Source organism: Siphateles boraxobius, unplaced genomic scaffold (assembly GCF_051911475.1).
Source record: "Siphateles boraxobius isolate OS27281-9 unplaced genomic scaffold, OSU_SipBor_1 7, whole genome shotgun sequence".
NCBI lineage: Eukaryota > Metazoa > Chordata > Actinopteri > Cypriniformes > Leuciscidae > Siphateles > Siphateles boraxobius.
The window spans coordinates 32131038-32154467 of record NW_027509197.1 but is presented as its reverse complement, the minus strand read 5'-3'; the positions used below and the strand labels follow the sequence as shown (position 1 = coordinate 32154467).

The following is a 23430-nucleotide window of genomic DNA, read 5'->3' as shown; positions in this document are numbered from 1 at the left end:
TGGTTTCAGTGGCCATAATTGGTTCTGTCTTTGTGCGTTTTGAAAAATAGTCATATTTAATAAAGCATTCCTCTATCAATGGTCATCTGTAGTGCCACCACCAAGATTTTTGGCTGATCCTGAAGTTGAGATGACCAAATGCAATGAAGAAATGGAACCTGCTGCACTGAATTATGAGATCTCAGATCCCACTACATATGTCAGCCAGACCAAAGATGAGGAGGTCATGATTCCTCAATCTGAACCTGCAGCTGAATTTAAACCTAAATTGGAACATGAATGTAAATCTAAATTTGAACCTGAACCTGATTCTGAAATTCATCCAGATGCATCTAGAGGAACTTTAATCATCCACTCACCTGATACATCTCTTTTTGAAGTAAACAGCCCAAAGACACCAGATGATCCCATCCAGTTTGAAATGGACCAAGGTGGTTTGCCACTTACTTGTACGCCATTCTGAATTAGGAACATTGACATGACTGAAGCATGTCAGTTATTGTTTTCTTTGTGGCTTTCCTAACAGCAGAACTGTCTCACTATGAGGTGTTCAGTGGTGAGACCTATGATGACTCTGTCCAGTGCACTGTGGATATAAAAGGTGATATAATGCTACCTCATTCCAAGCATTTAACCCAGCACCTCTGTGCCACTAACAATGGTGGTTTTAACTATCCAATGGCTCTTCCTGGAGATGCTGGTCCCCTGCATCTTGGTTACCTACCCAAAACAGCTCCCGAAACTAATCCATGCTATCCTGTCTTTATCCAACATCCAGTTGGTCTGCAAACCCTTCTTCCAAACTAACACTCATTCTATAGACTTACATATCTTCATTCTTCATTGAAGCACATTTAATTTAAACCTATACTGTACACTGTCTACATTTGCTTGAGTCATCTTGTTCATGTGGCATTCAAATTCATCATCAGTATTGTGCTGACTGAATTATAGAGAACTGGAATACAGAATGAATGGTTGAGTGAATGAAAGTTGGTGATCTGACTTCTTGCGTAATAATGTTTTGTTTTTAATATGTGTTTTAACCAATATTTGACTTGTTTTTAGACCACTCTGTGATATGGTCATTTCTCTTACATTTTTTCAATCTTGAAATGATCTTAAAAATTAACCAATCAATAAAACTACGTCTTTATAAGCTTTTCTGATTACGAAGACAGAAAAGTACTTCAACTTTTCTTTGTGTAAACCACTCAACTATAGAAGAGTTCCTGAGAAGATTGGGAACTGAGGCTGAGATCAGATCTGAACAAGAGAACAACAAACCCACAGCGGAAAGATCTGGAGAAGGGACCCAAATGTCCATTCCAACAACCTTCAGACTGACAGAAGAGGAACCACAGCAAGAACCAATGCTACAACCAATGCTACATCCACAGTTACAACCAATGCTACATCCACAGTTACAACCAATGCTACAACCAATGCTACAACCAATTCTACAACAACAACTGCAACCTCAGCTACAACAGCTGCAACCCCAGATACAACCACTACTGCAACCTCAGCTACAACAGCTACAACCACAGTTGCAACCAATGAACCAGACAAGTACTTCAATTTCCGATGATGAAGGCTCAAATCACATCACAATACAAGAGAGTGATATGGATCAAGATGTCTTAGCTTTTAAGGTGGATGTTGAAGGTGATTTAAATAGTTAGCTCCATCATTCTGCAAATAATGATGAGAGCAAAATATAAGCCATTGACATTTACCACCTAACAACCATTTAATGTCATTTGTCTATTTGGATCCATTTACTGAATTTAGAAACAAAAACAGCCCTGTTCTATAATGTAGCTGCATTTCATTATTATTCACCAGTAAAACTCTATCACCAACTATTTATCTAACAAAGATCATCTCACTAAAAAATGCTATTGTATCATCTTCAATTTAACTTCTAGCAGAAAGAGAAAAACATTTTGACATATGAAAAACACTACAAACCTATAGTAAGATTATCGATTTTAAGGCTATAAATACATAAGTGCAGTTTAGCCTAGTTGACTTAATATGCAATTTAATTTGTCACAATTGTAATACATGTCTCTTTTCATATAACTTGAAATATCCCTAGCCTCGAAGACAAATTCCACACCAATTTTTGGAATGGATGAGCACTTGCCCATTGATGCAGACTGTTCCAGTGTACTGCTAACTGAGATCTCTGACCACACAACTCAAGATAAACCTATATCCTGCCAACAAGATGAAGCAACTGTGATATTCAATAAACCTACAACACAGAAAGAACTCATCCAGTCATCAAATATATGTCTGCAAGAAGCACATGAGACTGTTATCAAGGATGAATTTGCTTATCAAGAGGAACTGAAAGGTGATGTAAAGCTATGTTTAACACAGCATTAATGAACAAAAGCAACTAACTTCGTCTGGCTTTTTGCTTAAATGTTCTATACTCAAATTGATTCACACTCTTGATAGATAACTCACTATACGATACTCACATTGCTTTGTCCCCTCAAAACTGAAGAACCTGGTCATGAAGAAGAATTATTTACACAACCATTTGAAACTGAAGTTGTCCGACCCATTGAAGGTGATTCTCCAGTTCATTGGTACAAGGACAAAATACAACTTTACTCTGAAAATGAAAATGGACATATTCTTGAAATGGAGGAAGGTGTACGAAGACTGAATGCTCCAACCACTGACTTGGGTCAATCGAAGGATGATGACATAATATTTAAGGTGGATGTCCAAGGTGATTTTAAACTAGTTTAAATACACACAGCTACATAATCAGTTTCAGTCATTCAAGCTTTATTTAAAAAAATAAATAACTAAAATAAAAATAAAGCAAAACAAAAAACAAAAAACGTCCCTGTCATGCATGTTACATGTAAATTTTAAAAACATATTTAAAATATTACCTGCTTAGGTCAAATTGTCTGCTTACATTAAACCATATTAAATTAAACCCCTTAGCTACATCTTTGCAAACTTCAAGTATCCATGAGACTGAAAAGAGCAAGTCAAATGATGAAACAGTCATTGCTAATTTTCCACAACCTGAGGTATCAAGCACAATGGCAGAGGTGTGCTGGTACAAGGAAGGTGAGGACCTCCAACAATGTGACATTATCACCCAATCTGAAGAGACTTTCAGAGCTCTTGTTGTCAAAACAGCCGATTCATCTCACTCTGGGGAACATGCTTGTGAGACAGATGATGTCACCGTCCAGTTTGCAGTGGACCTACCAGGTGATTCATCAGTCATCTACGCCAGCTCAATCCATCCGATTACCAAACTAACCACTTCAATCATGCAATCGTCACTAATTTTCTACAATCTATTGTTAGATTAATGCTAATAGGTTGGTGTAAGATGTTACACCGCTAATGAACATTTCAGCAAAGAAATTACTTTTTATCCAAGAAAGGTCTTTTATCCCATTAACCTTTTTCCCATTGAAGTAAAACAATTGGTAATACCAATGTCTAAGTGTCTTTAAAGAAACTTTTACTGTAATTGTCTCCTTCAGATATCTATTTAGAAATTATCCTTTTGATATATTACTACTATTACTACTAATAATAAATTCTACTAAATATATGGTATACTGAGGAAATTACAGAAAGTCCAATCACTAACAAATGTACAAAGGCAAAGGCCTGAACATTGGTAAAAAATACTAAATTTGTTTTCAGTATGTTTGTCTTTAATGTTTGTTTCCTATGTTATGTCTTTGTTGTTAAATATTTGTTACTTTCCATGTTGTCCTTTACTCTTGCGCTACTAATCTTTCATCTTATATTTTGATGTTTGAGAATGTCTTCTTTGTATTTTCATTTTATTGATCATTACAATTAATAGTCAGCATAATTCTTAAAGTCATGTTTATGGCAAACAGACATAAAACGCTGAATGATTGTCAATATTTTGGCTCATTCTTGAGAATCAAGTTGAGAAAAACTATAAATATAAAATGAAATGTATATATTATAAAAGGAAAACAAAAAATTTAAAAGTAAATGTGTCTGTGCAAAATTGTCTGTAGCTCTTCCAGTGACGTTCTCCAGTGTCCCTGAGGCTCAGCGGATCACATGCATTGAGTCAGGAAGACCCTTTAAACTGCAATGCAAAGTCTCAGACCCTGATGCGCAAGTCTGGTGGTACAAAGATGGGAATGAGGTGCTTCCTCAAGATGGTATTGTCACTGTGAATGAGGAAGCAATGAGAACACTCTCTGTGCAAACTGCTGAATTATGTCATAGCGGAACATACAGCTGCCAGACAAATAATGACCTCATCATATTTCATGTGGAAATCAAAGGTGATTTGATGCTTTCTATCATGAAGACACCACATGAGATGTGTGTAAATCAAGTCAAGCAGTCTCCTTCATTTAACCATGTATAGTGGTGATTCAGAAGTAAAAGGCAAATATTTTGGCCTTTATCCCTCAAAAGTAGCTTGACATGTTAACTGATCACTCAAGCACATGAATTTATAAATAGAAGAAAACCAACATAATAGCCAGTATAATGTTCCACTAAATCATGCAGTTCTTTCTCTGTATGCCACTGACAACACTGTAGCTCCATCACTGAAGTTCATTCCAATTTCAGAAGTGGAGAAGAACAAGTCCACCGAAGTAGACTCAGCAATCATTCTGAAATGTGAGCTATCAGATGCTACCGCTCAGGTGCTCTGGTGTAAAGATGGTAAAGAGCTGGCCCTAAACCCTGGGCTAAATTTCCAAACAGATGGAAATATGAGGAAACTAACTGTTCAATCAGCAAAACTGTCTGATACTGGAAACTACACCTGTCATGTTCCAGGTGATACCGTATCATTCATGGTGGATGTTCAAGGTGATTTTCACAACACTACCACACAAATTAACTATTAAATGCTGTGTTTGCCCTAAATTTATATATATAATCCTTTAAATGTCTAATCACTCCTTGTGGAGAAAAATGTATCTCCTTTAACATCTTTTACCATCCATTTAAACTCTGCTTCTCTCACTTCTTGTTAATTGGGCAAATTATGTAACTAACATATCTGTAGGTTAAGATTGCCTAAATGTCTTTCAACAGATTTGTACTTTTTTCACAAAATAATTTGTCGATAATCTAAAAAAAATGTATTTACATTTTCCAAATTTTCATAGCTCACCCTGTAAGGTTCTCAGCACTTCCAGAAATTGCGAGGAACAAGTTTATTGAAGCAGGCTGTCCCATTATACTTCAGTGTGAAATCTCAGACCCTACTGCCCAAGTTTCCTGGCTCAAAGATGGAGTCAAACTCCAACAAGACAGTGGACTTGACATCCAATCAGAGGGCACTATGAAGACAATGATCATCCATTCTGCTGAGCTCAAACACTCAGGCGTGTACAGCTGTGAGGCTGTGGATGATCGCATAGCATTCAAGGTGGATGTTGCAGGTGATTTTGAGTCTACATACTTTTTCTCAAAACCACTAACAATGTGTCAAATAATGCTTCATCCACTAAATGCTGTTTGCCCTTATCAGATTTTAACAAAGAAAACATTCATAACCAAATAATCAAAAGCCCCATTTTGTTAAACCCTACAATGATCTGACACAAACAATAACCACAGTATACAAAGGATTGTAAAGGTTTGTGCACATCTTTCAAATCGCTTATTGCTATACAATATCACTATATTGTATAGATGATGTCACCTAATTTAGACCTGCTCATTAAGTTATGTTCAGAATTAAGGCTTCAGAACTATAACAACACAAGATATCAACTCATTATATACACAGACTCAGCAAAGTGTCTCATTCATTGGCCGTACGCAAGTTCTAATCTTCTTCATCAATTAATTTCATTATTTCGCATCGATTATCTGGCTATATAACTTAGAAAGGTTTTTTTTTTTAAATTCTATGAATTTTGACTGAACAAAAATCCTCTTAGCTCCACCAGTGATGTTCTCAGCTGTTCCTGAGATTGGGAAGAACAAGTCAGTTGAAGCAGGCTGGCCAATCATTCTCCAATGTGAGATATCTGATCCTACAGCCCTGGTCCAATGGTACAAGGATGGATTACAGCTCCTACCTCAATCTGGGGTTTACATCAAATCACAGCACACCACGAGGACACTGGTTATCCAATCAGCAAATGTATCCCACTCTGGGTTTTACAGTTGTAATACTGCTGATGATATCAGTGATTTTTTTGTGGATGTTAAAGGTGACATATAAACCTTATCCAAAGTATTCTGTTATATAACTAACAAATACATCAACTTAGTAGAATTCAGTTTCCATTGGGTGAAAGCATTCTTCTCTACCTTTCAACAGATCCATTCTGCTGCTTTCATGGGCTCTTTAACCATTTCCATAATGCAGGAATATTTTTGAAGCTTCACAAGTTTGTTTGCAAATTTTCCACCAACTTGTGCCATCCTTAGATGCTATTTAACCACCATATTGGTTCTCTTTACTTAAAAAAATAAAAAAACACTTACGCTGGGCAAGCATGCCTTGTAACCATTATTATCTGTGCTTAATAGCACTTCATTCTCACAAAGCTTTCATTAACTCTTCTTTCTTTTTTTCTTTGTATTTCATTTGGCTTATAGAGTGGAGAAAGAGTTCAACAGGGCTGGCCAAGCAATCATCATCAGTGCTTGAATTGCATGCTTTACATGTCATACTTGTGTGACTAAGTAAAAGTAGCATAACAAAAAACTAATGACCACTTCCTTCTCATTGCAGCACCTCCTGTGACATTTGCCAACATACCAGAAGATGATCTGCACAGAAATATTGTGGAACAAGACAATCTACTCCTTTGCTGTCAAGTGTCCAGGTCAGATGCTACTGCACAATGGTACAAGGATGGAGTAGAGTTAAAGTCAAGTGACAATGTCCTCATTGAGGCAGAAAACACTTTACGAAAGCTGATCATCCTGTCTGCTCAGCTGTCCGATTCTGGAACATATACCTGTCGTGCGGGAGATAGTGCCTTAATATTTAAAGTTAACGTAAGAGGTGAGTAAATGTGTCTATATTCCTATCAGTCAAAATCTGAGAAAATCTGAACATTTACAAGGCCATTTTCTTTGTTTTGATTTACAGAACCTCCAGTGATGATTGTATATCCCAAGGAAGACGTCCACCTTGACCGCTATGTTCCTGAAGAAATTGTCCTCAGCTGTGAACTTTCACGACCAAATGGAAAGGTGACATGGTTCAAGGACGGACAGAAACTACAAGAGAGTGAAAACATAAAGCTAAAGACAGAAGGTCCATATAGACGTCTAAAAATTCTGCGCAGTGGTGTTGAGGACTCTGGAGAATATGTCTGTGACACAGCTGATGATTCAATATTCTTCAATCTAAACATAAAAGGTATCAAATTCAGGTTTAAATATAGCATGTACAAGAAAAAGGAAATTGTGATGTCAGTTTGTGATGTTATTCAATGGGATAAGATTATACTTTTTTAAACTTGGAATAAAACTGTGGAATTGCATGAATTGTGTGCAATAAGATCAGGAACGTGCATTAAGAACATTGATAAGGTCCATTTTGATGTCATGTTAACTTTTGTGGCATGTCACCCTAAAGAACCACCGGTGCGCATACTTTCTCCAAGCCAGTCCCAAATGGAACTTTGCCAACAGACTTCTGAGAGGATGGTCCTGAGCTGTGAAATCTCTAGACCCAATGCCACAGTACGTTGGTATCGAGATGGTCTTGAAGTGGAGGAAAGTGACAGCCTAATTCTTGAGGTTGATGGTGTCTATAGGAGGCTTATTATCCCGAAACCTACTGTCAAAGACTCTGCAGAATATGTCTGTGACACCGCTGATGACTCAGTAACCTTCTTTGTAAATATTGCAGGTGTGTCAAAGACCCTATATTTAATCGTTTGTAATTTAAAACAAATGTCAGTTCTCAGTGTCAATAATGACTTAATTTCTATGTGCAGAGCCACCAGTTAGATTTATTCGGCCAAGGAAAATGACCTATGCAGTAGAAAAACTTGTTGGAGACATTGTGGTCCTTGAATGTGAAGTGTCTCGACCAAATGCTGAAGTTAGCTGGAAGAAGGATGGAGAAGAGATTGAGGAAAACAGCAACATTACTATCACAGAGGATGGCACAAGTCGACAGTTAACCATTCACTCTGCAGCTTTTAATGATGCAGGGCAATATGTCTGTGATGCCAGAGATGATGTAATGGATTTCCTAGTGAAAATCAAAGGTACATTTCAGGGAAAAAGAGATTAAAATTTTTTTTAATAATAATTCACTGCAACCAACTAAAATTCTACCCTCATCCTTCCAGATCCACCACTGAAAATACTGCGGAAAGCTGACATAGAAACGAAACGCAAGTTTGTAGTATCTGATGCGATTGTGTTAAAATGTGAGATCTCAAGAGCAAATGGGGAGGTCAGTTGGCTTAAAGACAATGAGAAGGTTGAGGGAAAGGAGCATTTCATCTGTGAAGAGGAAGGGACATTCAGATCTCTGATTGTCCTGAGTGCTGAGTTGAGGGACGCAGGAGAGTACATTTGTGATGCACAAGATGATAAAGTTGTCTTCAATGTTACTGTAGAAGGTACTACTTGTTAAAAAGCAATGTACACAATGAAAAACATGCATGTACATGGTCAGAGAAAATGTACAAAACTTGTACCTTTATCTTGTCATTGGGGCAATATCCTCAAAAGTACACTTTTGTACTTCATCTACCTACCAATAGGTGTAGATATAGCACAAAGCTGTATCTTTCAGGGTACTGCCCCAGTGACAAGCTGTTGTACTCCTAGATGTTTTGCTTTTTTTTCTGCCAGTGTACAAAAAATAACTAATTATTTTTGTTCAGAGGCTCCAGTGTCCATTGTTGGAAATTCAGAGAAGCCAGAACACCACATTTTAATGACAGGAGATGAGCTTTTCCTGGAATGTGAGGTATCACAAGTAAATGCAATAGTCCAGTGGTACTGCAATGGATGTTTACTACAAGAGGATTCACGCACACACATTGAAAGCAGAGAAACAATGAGGAAGCTTGTGATATCAGGACTTCAGACATCTGATTCTGGAGAGTATCTCTGTGATGCCACTGACGACAAAATGATAACTAGGCTAACGGTTCAAGGTAAAATTTAATTTCATATCAATTCAAACATTGTATGTAAAACACTTAATAATAACACAATTCTTTTTTATAGAAACACCATTCAAATTCATCAAAAAAGAAGAAAGAACAAATATTTCAGCCTATGAAGAAGACAGTGTGACACTACGTGCCGCTGTTAACAGGGTCAATGCCCCAGTGAAATGGCAGAGAGGTCATGATCCAATCAAAGGGAATCGTTTCCACACAACAAGTGATGGTAAAACCCACTACCTCACCATTAACCCACTTAACAAATGTGATACTGGAGAGTACACATGTCACGTGGGATCTGATGAGATGCACTTTAGTGTCCATGTCAAAGGTAAGACTGGGGAATGAACCATACATTTCTACAAATTGTAATATGTACTAATAATTAATTGCCTGTAAAGGTGTGCAGTAAAATGTTGTCTTTACTGTTTCGTAATCAGCAATGAAAGTGAAATTCTCCAAACCACTGGAAAACGTAGTGGGACTCAAAGGTAGGGATGTGGTTTTAAAATGTGAACTGTACAAGTCAAAAGGAGATGTTCAGTGGCTTAAGGACGGCCAAGAGATTGCGCCAAACAGACATTTTACAATCAGAGCTGATGGTCGAGTGAGAAGCCTGACTATACATAACGTCACAGAAGATGACGCAGGAGAATATGCTTGTGAATCCAAAGATGAAAGGACATCAGCTGCTGTAGTGGTCAATAGTAAGTAAAATTCTACCAAAGGATTTGTGTACATCTGCATAAAGTTTAATCTGAAATCAGGAACAAATCACATATTACTTTAGTGCCAACTTCCTTCTCTTCTTTTCCCAAGTTCCTCGCATTGTGGAGTTTATTGCGGAGCTACACAACATAACTGTGATGGAAGGAGAAGATGCAACATTTAAGTGTGTGGTGTCTCCAGAGGATGTGAAGTTGGCCTGGTTTAGGAATGACCAACCAATTTCATCAGATCATAAGTTCAACATCTCAAGTAATGGATTATGCCATATGCTGCATATCAACAACTGCCAAGTCTCAGATAACTGCAAAGTGACAGCTAAGGCTGAAGGTCTGATTTCCAGAGCTATCCTTCAGGTCCAAGGTAGAATATCATCTATCAGTATTTCATTTTGACAGAAAATTTGACTAATGAACTTTTTTTTTTAGTATCAACATATTAAATGAGAAATTAACTCATAAGTAATTTTCTACAAAATGGTATTTGGAGTGTAGAGTGGTATTGTCTTTAAGATCCTGCACAGGTCTATAATGTCATGTCAACATGTTTGAGTTTAATAATGACCCTTTCAGGCATGCCTGAATTGTTGAAAAGGTGCTTATTATGGCTTGTGCTTAACAGCTTCTCCAGTTAGAATTCCACTCTTAACTGACAGAGACAAGTGTTACTACACCACACAGCAATGTAGAATAAGGAGATGTAGTCCAAGCACATGAAATAATGTTGTCTTTATTGGCTTTGCTCATTGGTTTTTGAATATAAAGATTTTTATAAAGTGTTAAAAACTGCTATGGGGAAAATTATCATCAATTACCCTGATCTGTATTCAGAGGCACAAGTGATTTTCACAAAGAGCATGGACCCGGTGGTTGCAGAGGAGTTTGCTGAGGCAACACTTGAGGTGGAGGTCAGCCTTGAGACTGCGGAGGTGCAGTGGATGAGACAAGGAGTGGTTATACATCCAGGGTCCAAATTCACTCTGAAGCAGAGTGGAAAAAAACATTCTCTCACAATCCACAAACTCAGCCTTTCAGACCGAGGCACCTACAGCTGTGAAACACTCCATGACTGTACACAAGCTAAGCTCAGTGTGGAACGTGAGTCTGCATGTGCTTGTCTCTTTCTCACTATGCACTGTTGTTAGCATTTCTTTACGGTGATGGTCCCTCATTACTGCCATTGCGATGTTGTCGTCTTAAACAAACTGAATCAAGTAACCAAGAGTAATGCGAGCAAGAGGCAGCTACTCTAGTGACACTTGTTCCATGGATGGACAGCAGCAAACAGGTGATTGGCAGACAACGTACTGAGGCACGGGGAGCAGCTTTCTGTATTGACATTAGATCAGAAGAGCTATAATTCAATTAAGCATGTCAAATGAGAACTAGATCAAGAGCCGGTGGAAGGTTCTGGCGCAGTAACCTTTTAATTACTCTTAGTTGCCTGTGAAACACAGATACTATGAGAGGAGGATAAAAGTTACATGCGTCTCTACTCACAACTAATTTCCATTGTCTTTGATTATTAGCCGTCTAAATCAAACTTACCAAACAAGCTTTCAATAACTCTTAACATAACTTCTGACGATAAAATCAATTTGCTCTTTAGCAGACAAGCAATAAATTACCAGTGATAAACATTCCTTTCAGGATAGCTTAAGACGATAAAGCTGTGTTGTACAAATGAGCAAGTGATGAGAGAAAGTCTTTGCTTTGGCTGTTCCTGGCACCAACTATGAATCTGGATCTGTTTTCATTGCAGCTAAATTTATGCACTGGCCTTCAAAATCTAGGGTGGTGTCACCAACTCTCTAAAATAAACCACCATTTTCCACAGGGAATGCCTGTCTGCCTGTCTGTTTTGGAGTACTTACCAAAAAGAACTGGCATAGCCCTGATCGAAGGCAGACTTTAGTGTATTGCTAACACCAAGCGGACAAAACCGAGCCAACTAATTCAGCAACTGTTGTTCTATTTTTTTCTCTTTATAAACTTCACCTTTCTTCTTAATCTCTCTCTCTCTCTTTCTTTTTTTCACACTCTTCACTGATTTCTAACTGCATCACCACTGAACTATACTTGTGCTTGTCCACGCAGCACGAAAAATCAAGATTCGGAAAGGTCTAACTGAGATCCAGACATACGAACGAGAGACAGCTTCTTTTGAGGTGGAGCTGTCACATAGCAATGTGGAGGGTGTATGGCAGAAGGATGGGCACACTCTCAAAAACAACAACCACTGGCGTATGACTGCTAAAGGACGGGTACACAGCCTTACCATCTCCAACCTGACCTTGGATGACAATGGCACCTACATATTCTCTGTTGAGAATATCAGATCATTAGCAAGATTGGATGTTAAAGGTACTGTGCAAATTAAAACTGTTTTTATGGGGTAGCATTTAGCAAAAATGCCAGCTTGCTGGGTTTTTAATTTTGTTTAAAAACATTAAAAAGTCATTTTTTCACATTTTTAAAACAAACATACAAATCTGTCAGTGCAGCAAGGCAAAATACACTTGTGTTAAAGACACATTCTCTGAAAACAAGTCTTAATATCTCAAGAATATTTATCTTCAAGGATTTAAGACTAGCCTACTTTAACTAGAAAATTAGATGAAAATACTCATGATTCAATGTTAAAAATAATCCTAATCCAGTTTCAAGTGAAAAGACGACTGAAAGCAATTAATTTGTTGACTGACTTCTTAAAGATTTTAAACACTGTGACTGTGTGAAACCTGTTAACCGTTGCCAGAGCGCCGGCGCACTGAAGCGTTTTTTTGTTTAAATAGTTCAAAGTCACTATCAGATTTAAAGTTATTACCTTGACAAACTATACATCATTAAAAATATAAAAGACTTAAGTTTCAGTATTTGACCACTATTGTATTCTAAGAAACTTATAGTGACAGTTATGTCTTAATTTGTGTCAGGAGTTATGTAATAAAAAATGAGTCGATACCTTTAATATGAATTATGAGCATCAGCCGCTCTCATTCGGAAAAAAAACTCATGTGAGGTCGTCATGACAGTGCTTGACAAAACAACGTCTCTCAGGGCTTTTAGCTAAAAAATGTGCAGATTTGGAGAAATATTGATAGATTCTCATAGGTTTACTTCAGATTTATATAGACAGGAATAATATTTAATGAATTTGTACCCAAATGGGCCGTTGCAATCATTATGAGCGCTGGATACTCAGATGTACTGTGTTTTCAATCCATACTGGCAGCCTGAGGGCGCCGTGTGCACATGCAGTCCATATATGGAACACATGAAGAAGTGCCATAATCATGTGACATTCAGGAAGTCCTGACACAAAAACAAAGCTTCCAGATATCACTGTAACATGCAGATAAAGACGTTTTGAAGACAATAACCATGATTGCAATGATATTTGAGTTACCAGTGTTCTTCGAGCCATGTCAGGTATTTTCATAATAATAGATTAAATGTATAATGTAATGTTAATCGATATAGACTTTATCATTGGGCAGAATATTATAAAATAATATAGTTTCTGTACGATTTTTTTATCTGAAGCCAAATCAGATCACAGAAGGTTATTTGAAACACTCGACTTGCGTTATAAAGTAAATTTGGTTTTAATCTCATAAATTGACGTGTATTGATGGTGTGCTAAGCTAACATGCTACATAGCCCTCAGATGCACCTGCCACCTAGCTGTTATTTTTATGATTTTTTTCTAAATAAGAATGCTTACTGAAATGTTTCTTTTTTTTCAAGAAGAACATTTGATACAGTTTCAAATGTGAAATGAGAACTTTGAAAAAATAGATTAGGGATTGAAACAGTGTGAATAGCCAGTCGTTAGTCATTATAATGAAGACAAAAGAAAAACATATTTACTTTTTTCCTTAATTGCCTTGGCAACAATTAACTTATAAGGGGTGGAATCTGGCCATTATTAACTTAGTCATGAGAGGTAAGAGGGTCCAGGGCAATGATGTAAGTCATCAAACTGGTTACATTTCTGATGCTGATGACAGTACAATGGCATGGACAGACATTTTTGCTACTGCTCTTACCATGTGTCATGTTACACATATAAAAAGATATAGATCACATGATCAGACTCCAGCTACCGAAACATTTCAAACATTCACAAGCATAAGGTGCTGGTGTAAGGTAATCACTTCTATGCCAAGTCACTCAATAGGGCTTATCCTTTGGAGTCACAGAGCTGTCATTGAGGATGACGATAACATGTAAATGCCACTACAACAAAGGACTCTTCTCAAAGTCCTCTAGGCACAAAGCTGAGGTATGGTTAAATGATAAGCTCCTGTTGTACTAGACAGATTGACATGTACACAGTTGACTGTGTGATCTCAAAAGTCAAACAAGGGCAAGTAAATAATAATAATAAAAAATTATAAATAGTTCTGTTTCCAAAAGAAGTAAAGATATGCTGCCAACTTTATAAACTTCTGTAAAACCAGCCAGTGTAATTATGATAGCATGCAAACAGCAATATTTAACATTACAAATGCAGTCAAGTGAGTAAAAAAATAATTTACGCACTAAATCCAGCATAAATTCCTGCACAATCTGCTTATTTTTAAACGCTCTAGACAGAGGTCACTATACTTCACAGCGATTGGCTGCCGCCCACCCTTTTCACTTGATATTTGCATTAAGTTGAGAACTGCCCACACTTTTGACGCTCTCAGCGCTTTCTCTGGTCCGCTGTCAATCAATTGACTGTGCAAATGTGTAGCTCAACTTCTATAGGAATGAATTGAAAAAGCTTGAACATGCACTATAACAATAGCGTTTCTCTTTTACCTAATTAAATGTGTATACATAACACATGTTTTTATGTCAAAAGTAATGTTTTTACATAGGCTGACAAGACTTTGCTTCTTCAGAAATCCCAGTATCAGTCTTGAAAAAGCTTGAGGATATCAGGCAACCAGAGGGATCTGGTGTAACCCTTGAATGTGAGCTGTCACGCCACAACGTAGACATAAAGTGGACAAAGGTAAAATTACATGACATCCCCACACCCTCTTGTTGCAGTTGATTAAAAGTCACTATTTTTTATTAAGTTTTTTATTTGAAGTAGCGTTTTTTTTCTACAAAATAAAGCGGAATTCTTTCACTTTCAGAATGAAGTTCAGCTTAAACCAGGACCAAATCATCGCATTTACACTATGGGAAGAAAGTCATTTCTACAGATACTGAAGTGTGAGCTGGGAGACTCTGGTTCATATGTGTGTGATGCTGGGGAAGCTACAACATCATGTTCAGTGGAAATCTATGGTAATAACAGAAAGTCTGTTTAATTATAATCACATTTATCTGCAGATTGTATAGTGGTGATATACTGATTCATTCATTCTACTGTAAGTACAACACTACCATCTACTGGTACTGAGACAAATTCAACTAAATGGAAAGCATTTTCACTTACTGCTTAACTGAATTAGTAAGATATTATGGAATTACCCAACACCTTTTTATGTTTAATAACATTTCAACAGAGAGGGAACTTGAGATTCTACAAAGCTTAGAGGATCTGGATATTCAAGAAGATCAAAATGCAGTGTTCATGTGTGAAGTGTCACTGGATGATGTGCCCGGAGAGTGGTTTAAGAACGGAGAGACGATCAAACCAACCAGCACCATTAAGATCCGTCAGGAAGGTTATTCAAGCACCCGTTGCTAAACATTGTTCTATTCCAAAAACTGACCACTCAACCTCAGTCAATATTTATATCACTATCTGATCATGACTTTTCTGAACCATGTTTTCTTAGGGACTAAGCACTTCCTCCTCATATGCAATGTTAAAGGAGACGACTCTGGAGAGATCAAGTTTGTTGCCAAGAATGTTGAGTCTACTGCTAACCTTGAGGTGGAAGGTCTGTATGTTTAAGTCAAACACACACTACAAAACCAAAGCTTGTCACCCTCTTTGAAGGCTAGTCACAGATGCTATGACATTTCAAACAATTTTGAAATGTGGCCAACCAGATTTACACTGTCCCGACAAGTAAGAGAGCAGCAATGATGACCAACAGCCAAAAACAAAAAACAGCAACTGAAACCTCTTTTCCAAGCACTTTTTATTTTTTGGGTTCTTTTTCTCATTCTGAGCAAATTATTGTAGAGAATTAACTTTCATGTTACTATTTGGATACGTTTTTGAGAGTTTGGGATCATACCTATAGTCAGGGATGAGAATGATTTTACAACTGACGCACATAGTCAGTGAGTATAAAATGCACAATAACACAACAAAACCTAAAGCAAGAAATTAGTCTTTAAATGTGTGGAGGGCGACAAGCCAAGAGTTCCAAGAGAGATGATGACGGGTATAAAAGCAATGGGACATTTCACAGGATTTTTTTTGTTCGTTTTGTTTTTTACCACACTGATTGTCCATGTTCACTACACAATTCCAAGTCTATGGTTCTAACTGTAGCCAAAGTTTTAATACAACTCTGTTTTAAGAGCAAAAATAAAATAACTGGACACATTACGTCACAAACGTGATTCATTATTACAGCAATGTCACACTCAAAGTGCTTAAAACTATTACTTTTTATCTCCACAGCACTACCAGCAAACATTGTGAAACCACTTCAGGATAAAACAGCTCTAGAAAAAACCCGTGTCATACTGGACTGCACTGTGACCAATCCTCGTTGCAGCATTCGCTGGTATAAAGGACCTAATGTCATCCTGCCTTCAGAGCGCTTTGAGATCTGCAGTGAAGGGTGCTATCGAAAACTTGTGATTCAGCAGGTGTTGCTAGAGGATGAGGGCACCTATAGTGTTCAAGTTGGAAACTACACATCCTCAGCAAGACTAACTGTTGAAGGTGAGGCAAATTCAGTCCTTTCAAAGCAATTATACAAGAATAGCATGACAACGGGTGGGTGTGAACTGGAATGATTGACAGCACTGTCATTTAAAACAACCCAATAGTTCCTTAAGTTGTCAGTCATACAGTTGTTCATTTAGATTTAATAATAACAAGGCTTTCTAATGCAGAATATAGGATGAAACAACTGTATTTCTATGGTACATTTTTTTAAACATTACATCTTGATTGTGGGAACGTCCATTTACCTTAAAAGTCCCCCTGTAGACAATCATTTTTTTTAAATACTCAGTAATGGTGTTGACTTATGAATTTGCACATGGTTTGTCTTAAAGCATATTAAAAACACCACTTAGACATAGGCTTAACAACATTAAAAACTTCATTTCACCACAGGGGTCTTTAAAACTCATCTTTGATCATCGAGATAATATATTCTTTCACACGTTTTTTTTCCAGTGAAAACAAATCTTCATGCCTTAAAATATTATACACAGAACCATGAATATGCAAATATGCAAATTAGCCTCACCTTCACTCACTCATACTGGCTCAGAGATCCACTCAGCAAACCTCAATCCAACACTGCCAACAATGGTATCTCTCTTTACAATGTCGGACACGTGCCTTTTGCTTGACTATGTAATCAAACAGCTAATATTGTGTTAGTAATATTACTCAAACAATGTTCCCGTTCGCCATCTCAGAGTCAGACAGCTGCCTTCTAAAAATCAGTATCCATAGAAATGCTTTGAACAAAGGCATTTAGTTCAGAATTATCATATCATTGTAATATACATCATGTACATAATTAACACACCGTGTTGCTAAAGGTGCCCGATTTTTCATATCAGCAGAAAAATATACTGAGATAACCTGGGTTCTCTTGAGACTCCTCATGGTTCAGAGCGGTAGTAGTTAACGATATGCTAAAGCCTGCCAGCACGTTGATGTGATTGTTTAAGGTAGTTTGTGATATATTTCATTACGTTTTTGAGACTATCACTGGAGTTTAAGGAGAAAATACTCTGCAATGGTGTTGTCTTGGTTGTTGGATTGGTCTTAAAGCATATTTAAAACACCACATAGACATACAAACAACATTAAAAACTTCATTTCACCACAGGGGGACTTTAATGTGATTAGAAACGATATTTAAAAGTTAGAATATATATGTAATTTATGGATAAGTTAAAGGGGCATATATGGATATGGAATGGTAATGGCAAATATTTCAAAACAAATATTTATATATAAAATCTTTTTTTAACATTACATCTTGATTGTGGGAACGTACAAATTTCTTATTGCGAGTGGAACATTATTTAAAAGTTAGAATATATTTTAAAAAGGGATATGGATGGATATGGAATGGTAATGGCAAATATTTCAAAACAAATATTTTTCTATCTTACATATTGTAGTCAACATTATAATGTTGACTTGAAGCCAAAATTCACTTATAGCAGGGTTGTCCAAACTGGCCACTGTCCTGCAGAGTTTAACTCCAACACACCTGCCTGGAAGTTCCTAGTAAGACCTTGATTAGCTCGTTCAGGTGTGTTTAATTGGGGTTGGAGCTAAACTTTGCAGGACAGTGACCTTCCAGGAGCAGGATTGGAAATCCCTGACTAATATAGGCCTGGTTTCACAGACAGGGCTTAGATTAAAGCAGGATTAGGCCTTTGTAAAGTTAGAACATTTATGAAGCTTTTATAAACATTACTTATTTAAAAAAAAAAAAAAAAATTCTTCTGCTGAACACAATAGATGATACTTTGGTGAATGTCAGTAACAAAACAGTTGATGCTGGGCCCCATTGACTTCAATAGAATTTTTCCACACTACGAAAATCAATGGGGCCCATCAACTGTGTTTCCCATATTCTTCAAAATATCTTCTTCTTTTTTCAGCAGAAGAAAAAAATTAATAGGCTACCTGTTTGGAACAACTTGAGGGTGAGTAAATGATGACAATTTTTGGGTGACCTATTCCTTAAGCCTATTCTGTGAAACCAGCGGATAAACTATTTTTGCGGTTTAAGTTAAATTTTTCTTAAAAGTATTTGTAATATCAGCCATGTAAGTTATCTGTTATTGCCCTAATAACTGTCGTGTTATCATATTTGTCTTATTATTTGACAGAATTTCAAATTCAGTGCATCCACTTATTTCAACAATTCTTGCTATAGTGTAATGTCTAATATCTAGATTAGAAGAAAAATTAGGACAGTAAAGGAGAGTCTTTCTAAATGTTGTGACAACTTCAATCAATCAATCAATCAATCAATCAATCAGTCAATCACTTCCCTGTTAGGTGGGAATGTTCTAAATGAAAATCATATTAGTTTCTTGGCTCCAAAATGAGGCAGTCACGAAACCGTCTGACACAACGCATAGTCTCGTGAGAAATTAACTCGCTGTCTTATTATATTCGGTATTATTCAATGACAAGTGCATGAAAAATGATTCTCAACATGTTCCTAGCAAAATTACTTAAGCAATTTGCCTTTGGAACTACTTTTGACGAACAAATCTTTAACTCACCGTCGTCAGCCACCTGTACAAACTTCCACTGCAGTTACTACAATAACCGGCAGATGGCGATGTCTCCCTTTTACACATACAGTACGCTGGCTGTAATACCACAAAACAGTGGAGACGTTTCCAATGTAATATATTTTATTCAAATCAGTCACTAATGATGGATGTCCAAAATGACAAAAGCGAAAGTCTCTTTAAAATCTAGTTCAAAACGCCTCTACCAAGTTCTTAGAAATGTCATAGGCCTTTTGATATTTATGTTGGTTTCTTACATGAAAAACATAGCTAAAATTTTTAAAACCTGATTTAATAAAAAAATAAAAGCAATATACTTTCCTTTCATCTCGAAAATTAACTGCGCAAACACACAGAGAGAGAGAGAGAGTGTGTGTTCATAAAATGGCCAAGTTAAAATGTGATCGACAACTATAAATGGTTTCAATCTGTTTTAAAGTTTATTGTCATAACACTAGAAAAAATGGCTACCTGCAAGTCATACTGACTTTGATTTTTGCTTTTCAGATAGGCTATTAATAGTATGCCTATTTTAAAGAGAACTTTTTTCTTCGTTTGTTTGTTGTTGTTTTAAGAAAAAACTTTCAGGTAATTGTCTGTATGATTATAATGAGAAAATGACTGTTTGTGTAACTGATAATATAACACGTGCCCATGTGGTTTTGCGCTTCCTCCCTGTTTAAACAGCTCAGTCAGTCCTGATGGTGCGAGAGTTGCAGGATGTGGATGTAACTGCTCCTGCTGATGCATGCTTTGAATGTGAAGTTTCTCTGCCAGTGGCCAAGGCCCCTACGTGGACCCTGAAAGGGGAGACACTGCATCCTGGTCCTAAAGTTGTGGTGGAGAAAATGGGAACCGTTCATAGGCTCACTCTTAAACAAACATCCACAGATATGTGCGGCATTGTGTGCTTTATCATAGGAAAAGCCAAAAGCACTGCACATCTGCGTGTCATAAGTAAGTCATATATTTTGTTATAGACAATATGCATGTTTAAATGTTACAGAGTTGAAGTTAATATTGTTGTTTATTTACTTTACACTACTATCATTACCTTTACTCTAAATAGGAGACATTTCTGATGCCTATTCTTAGACATGGAGTCTGGACTTGTTTTAATAAGAACTCTACACTCTGTAATAGCATGGGCCATGTGATTTAAAGTGGTATCCAGTAAAGGTTTATCAAGTGACTGCTGACTTATTGATTTTTTTCTTTCTTGTTTGCAGGTAACCACTGAGAAACAACACATAAGCACTTACAGTGCATAATACTCAACTATACGTCACTATCTAAAAACAAAAATATCAAATTAAATTATGAAACCATTAAATATCTATTCTTATGTGTTTGAAAGTGAGAGGCGTATATTTAATTTATTTAAAATTCAACTTTATTTAAAACCTTTAGTGCCATTTTTGCACATTACACCCCACGTCTGTTAGTCTACATAATAATTTCTTCAAGTTTTGAATATTGTGCAGTTTAAATTTATCAAACAAATTGTGCTTTATTAAAAAACAAAATGAACAGCACCAGGCCAGATACCCATGTTGTTACGCCTTAAATTTCTTGCACAGTAATTTGGTATTTAAATTTGAAATTTGTGTACTACTGTATATCCTTGTATAGATATCCTTTGTGTTGTTTTTTTATTATTCTTGTTTCGTGGGATGCAGATTAAAATGAGGTTAAGGCATGTAATTGAAATGTGCAGGGCCAAAAATGATCATAAGGGTTTGGGACGGTAACTTCAGCATATGTAACAAATACACTGAGTTTAAGAATACAGCCATTTTACAAATTAAGTAAACCTTTACAAATAAATGGAAAAGCTTTTTAGTTTTAGTTATTCGCTTCTGTTCTATTCAAAAAGGTAGCCTATTTCACAGTTCTTGCCTTCTACTGAAGTATCCAAATGAAGTGCTGCAATTTTCCCTTGTTAATCAAGATCTTTCAATAAAATTTGAAAACAAATTTTCTTGAGGAGTGTTCTGTCACATTGAATTTTTTTGTGAACAGTCAATACAACCCTGAAAAATACATCTCTTTCTTTTTGTGGAAAACAAGGCTTATAATAAAAGGTATGTAAAATGTTTCTATATTCTTTCAGTGCATTTCCTATAGTGTTTTAGGGAGGGGGGTGGGGGAATAAAGTATAATAAAAACTATTCCTTTAAAGGATTAGTTCCCTTTAAAAAAAAAAAAAAATTCTGATAATTTACTCACCCCATGCCATCCAAGATGTCCATGTCTTTCTTTCTTCAGTCGAAAAGAAATTAAGGTTTTGGATGAAAACATTCCAGGATTTTTCTCCATATAATGGACTTCAATGAGACCCAAACGGTTCAAGGTCCAAATGACAGTTTCAGTGCGCGTTCGTGACTCTCCTGTTCGAACTCGTTCATCAAAATGAACGAATCTTTTTTCGAGTCATTTCGTTCATTCAACGAATGAAATGACTCGAAAAAAGATTCGTTCATTTTTGAACGAGTCTTTTTTCATTTCGTTCATTCAACGAACGAAATGACTCGAAAAAAGATTTGTTCATTTTGATGAACGAGTTCGAACAGGAGAGTCACGAACGCGCATCACAGAGCAGAGCAAGGCGAGCATTTGTGCTTATAAAACTTTTTTATTTATTTTTGAAATGAAATGTGCAACCGTTTGGGTCCCATTGAAGTCCATTATATGGAGAAAAATCCTGGAATGTTTTCATCAAAAACCTTAATTTCTTTTCGACTGAAGAAAGAAAGACATGGACATCTTGGATTGAATCGAACTAATCCTTAAAGCTAACAGATCACAACCAATCCACCTTTTTCCTACGCCCCATGACCCTATGCTCGAATTAAGGGAGTGACTTCTGTTTCAGAGAAAGGTTCGCTCTATCTATGAACACAATAATAAGCATTTTCAAAAACTGGGTAGAGATTATATTCTACTGAACTTTCAACCATCGAACATTATGCGGGGGTTATGCGAATGCTTTTTATGGAATGCTAGGTCTGCCAAAATAAGAAATAAAAAAATACATAAATGTACAAAGTCTTAGTCATTTTAAGTGATATATCCCACCCACCTTCACACTGATTTACAATTAATTTAAATGTATTCATATTTAGTTAAAAGATTGTTTGCATGGGGCATTTCGTCATGGTAGGCTACTGTATTTCAACGCTAGGTAGAGCTGATTGCCGTTTATCCGCGATTGAAACAATGAGAGATTACATGCAACATTATACATTTCAGTGAGTTACGACTATTTTCTTGCTGCTGCTGCTGCAGTAGCCGCTATATGTTTTGTAATAGCCTGATGTAATTTATAAAACTGTTCGCTTCAAATGTTAATATTTTCTACAAAATGTATTTAGCAGACATTATACTTAATATATTTATTTCTAATAAACATATATATTTTTTCTCAGCTAAACGGTGACGTCTGAGCCAATATGACGTTGTAAAGAGTTTGAATATTTTTATAACGTCGCGCGTGTTATTAAAGCCATTTAACTCTCCACACTTTACTCATTTACTGAGTTTGTAGCTGCTTTAGTGTCATTGATACACAACAGCGATTCGTCATAGGATGGGACACAGAAGTTCACGAGTGTCTTTGAAAATACATAAAATAGCAAAATAAATATTAATATATGTATATTGTTAAATGTTAAATACACATATAAGCATGAGTTTGCGCAGAACATCATGTGGTCGGCAAGACTAGCCGATGATGCGTGCTGTCACCGTGGTAAACTTTACCATGGCGACATCAAATTAGGCTGCGTTCACACTGCAGGGGCTTAATGTTCAATTCCGATTTTTTGAAAAAATCAGATTTTTTTGCAAGGCCGTTCACATTTCCAATTAAATGCGACCTTTTGTGATCTCCTGTGTGAACGTGAACGTGAATGCGAAATGATCCAGAAGTGACCCGCATGCGCAGAAGAGTACTCAACGGTCAACGACGTCACTTGTTGTTTGCGGAAGTAGCTAAACATGGCCTGAATAGAGCTGTCCCCCGAAATATTAATTAAATTAGAAACCTCGCTTCCCTTCCATTGACTGGTCTCAGCATCGTCCGCCATAGTTGTTGTTTATCTTCTCATTCCCGCCTACTTCAACGCAGA

At 36.7% G+C, this 23430-nt stretch overlaps 1 protein-coding gene across 22 annotated transcripts in view; it reads left to right on the top strand.

Annotated features, from left to right (window-relative positions):
• obsl1b (obscurin like cytoskeletal adaptor 1b) overlaps nt 1-21277 on the top strand; it is a 31337-nt gene extending 10060 nt beyond the window's left edge. For 4 of the 22 annotated variants that reach the window (XM_077215933.1, XM_077215929.1, XM_077215921.1 and 1 more), the window contains 22 exons: nt 2105-2365; nt 4050-4325; nt 4591-4866; nt 5169-5444; nt 6752-7027; nt 7115-7387; nt 7607-7882; nt 7971-8246; nt 8331-8606; nt 8874-9149; nt 9223-9492; nt 9602-9868; nt 9981-10250; nt 10718-10984; nt 11984-12250; nt 14782-14894; nt 15022-15175; nt 15397-15558; nt 15673-15777; nt 16473-16739; nt 19988-20257; nt 20530-21277. In XM_077215933.1, the coding sequence (XP_077072048.1) occupies nt 2105-2365; nt 4050-4325; nt 4591-4866; nt 5169-5444; nt 6752-7027; nt 7115-7387; nt 7607-7882; nt 7971-8246; nt 8331-8606; nt 8874-9149; nt 9223-9492; nt 9602-9868; nt 9981-10250; nt 10718-10984; nt 11984-12250; nt 14782-14894; nt 15022-15175; nt 15397-15558; nt 15673-15777; nt 16473-16739; nt 19988-20257; nt 20530-20540 (5165 nt within the window). In that variant the 3' untranslated portion in view covers nt 20541-21277. Of the gene's footprint in view, nt 1-92; nt 432-526; nt 602-1224; nt 1669-2104; nt 2366-2521; nt 2753-2976; nt 3253-4049; nt 4326-4590; nt 4867-5168; nt 5445-5948; nt 6225-6751; nt 7028-7114; nt 7388-7606; nt 7883-7970; nt 8247-8330; nt 8607-8873; nt 9150-9222; nt 9493-9601; nt 9869-9980; nt 10251-10717; nt 10985-11983; nt 12251-14781; nt 14895-15021; nt 15176-15396; nt 15559-15672; nt 15778-16472; nt 16740-19987; nt 20258-20529 lie in introns of all 22 variants that reach the window. The other 18 variants (XM_077215928.1, XM_077215919.1, XM_077215925.1 and 15 more) reach the window with 14 other exon arrangements.
• The last annotated feature ends 2153 nt before the right edge of the window (nt 21278-23430 follow it).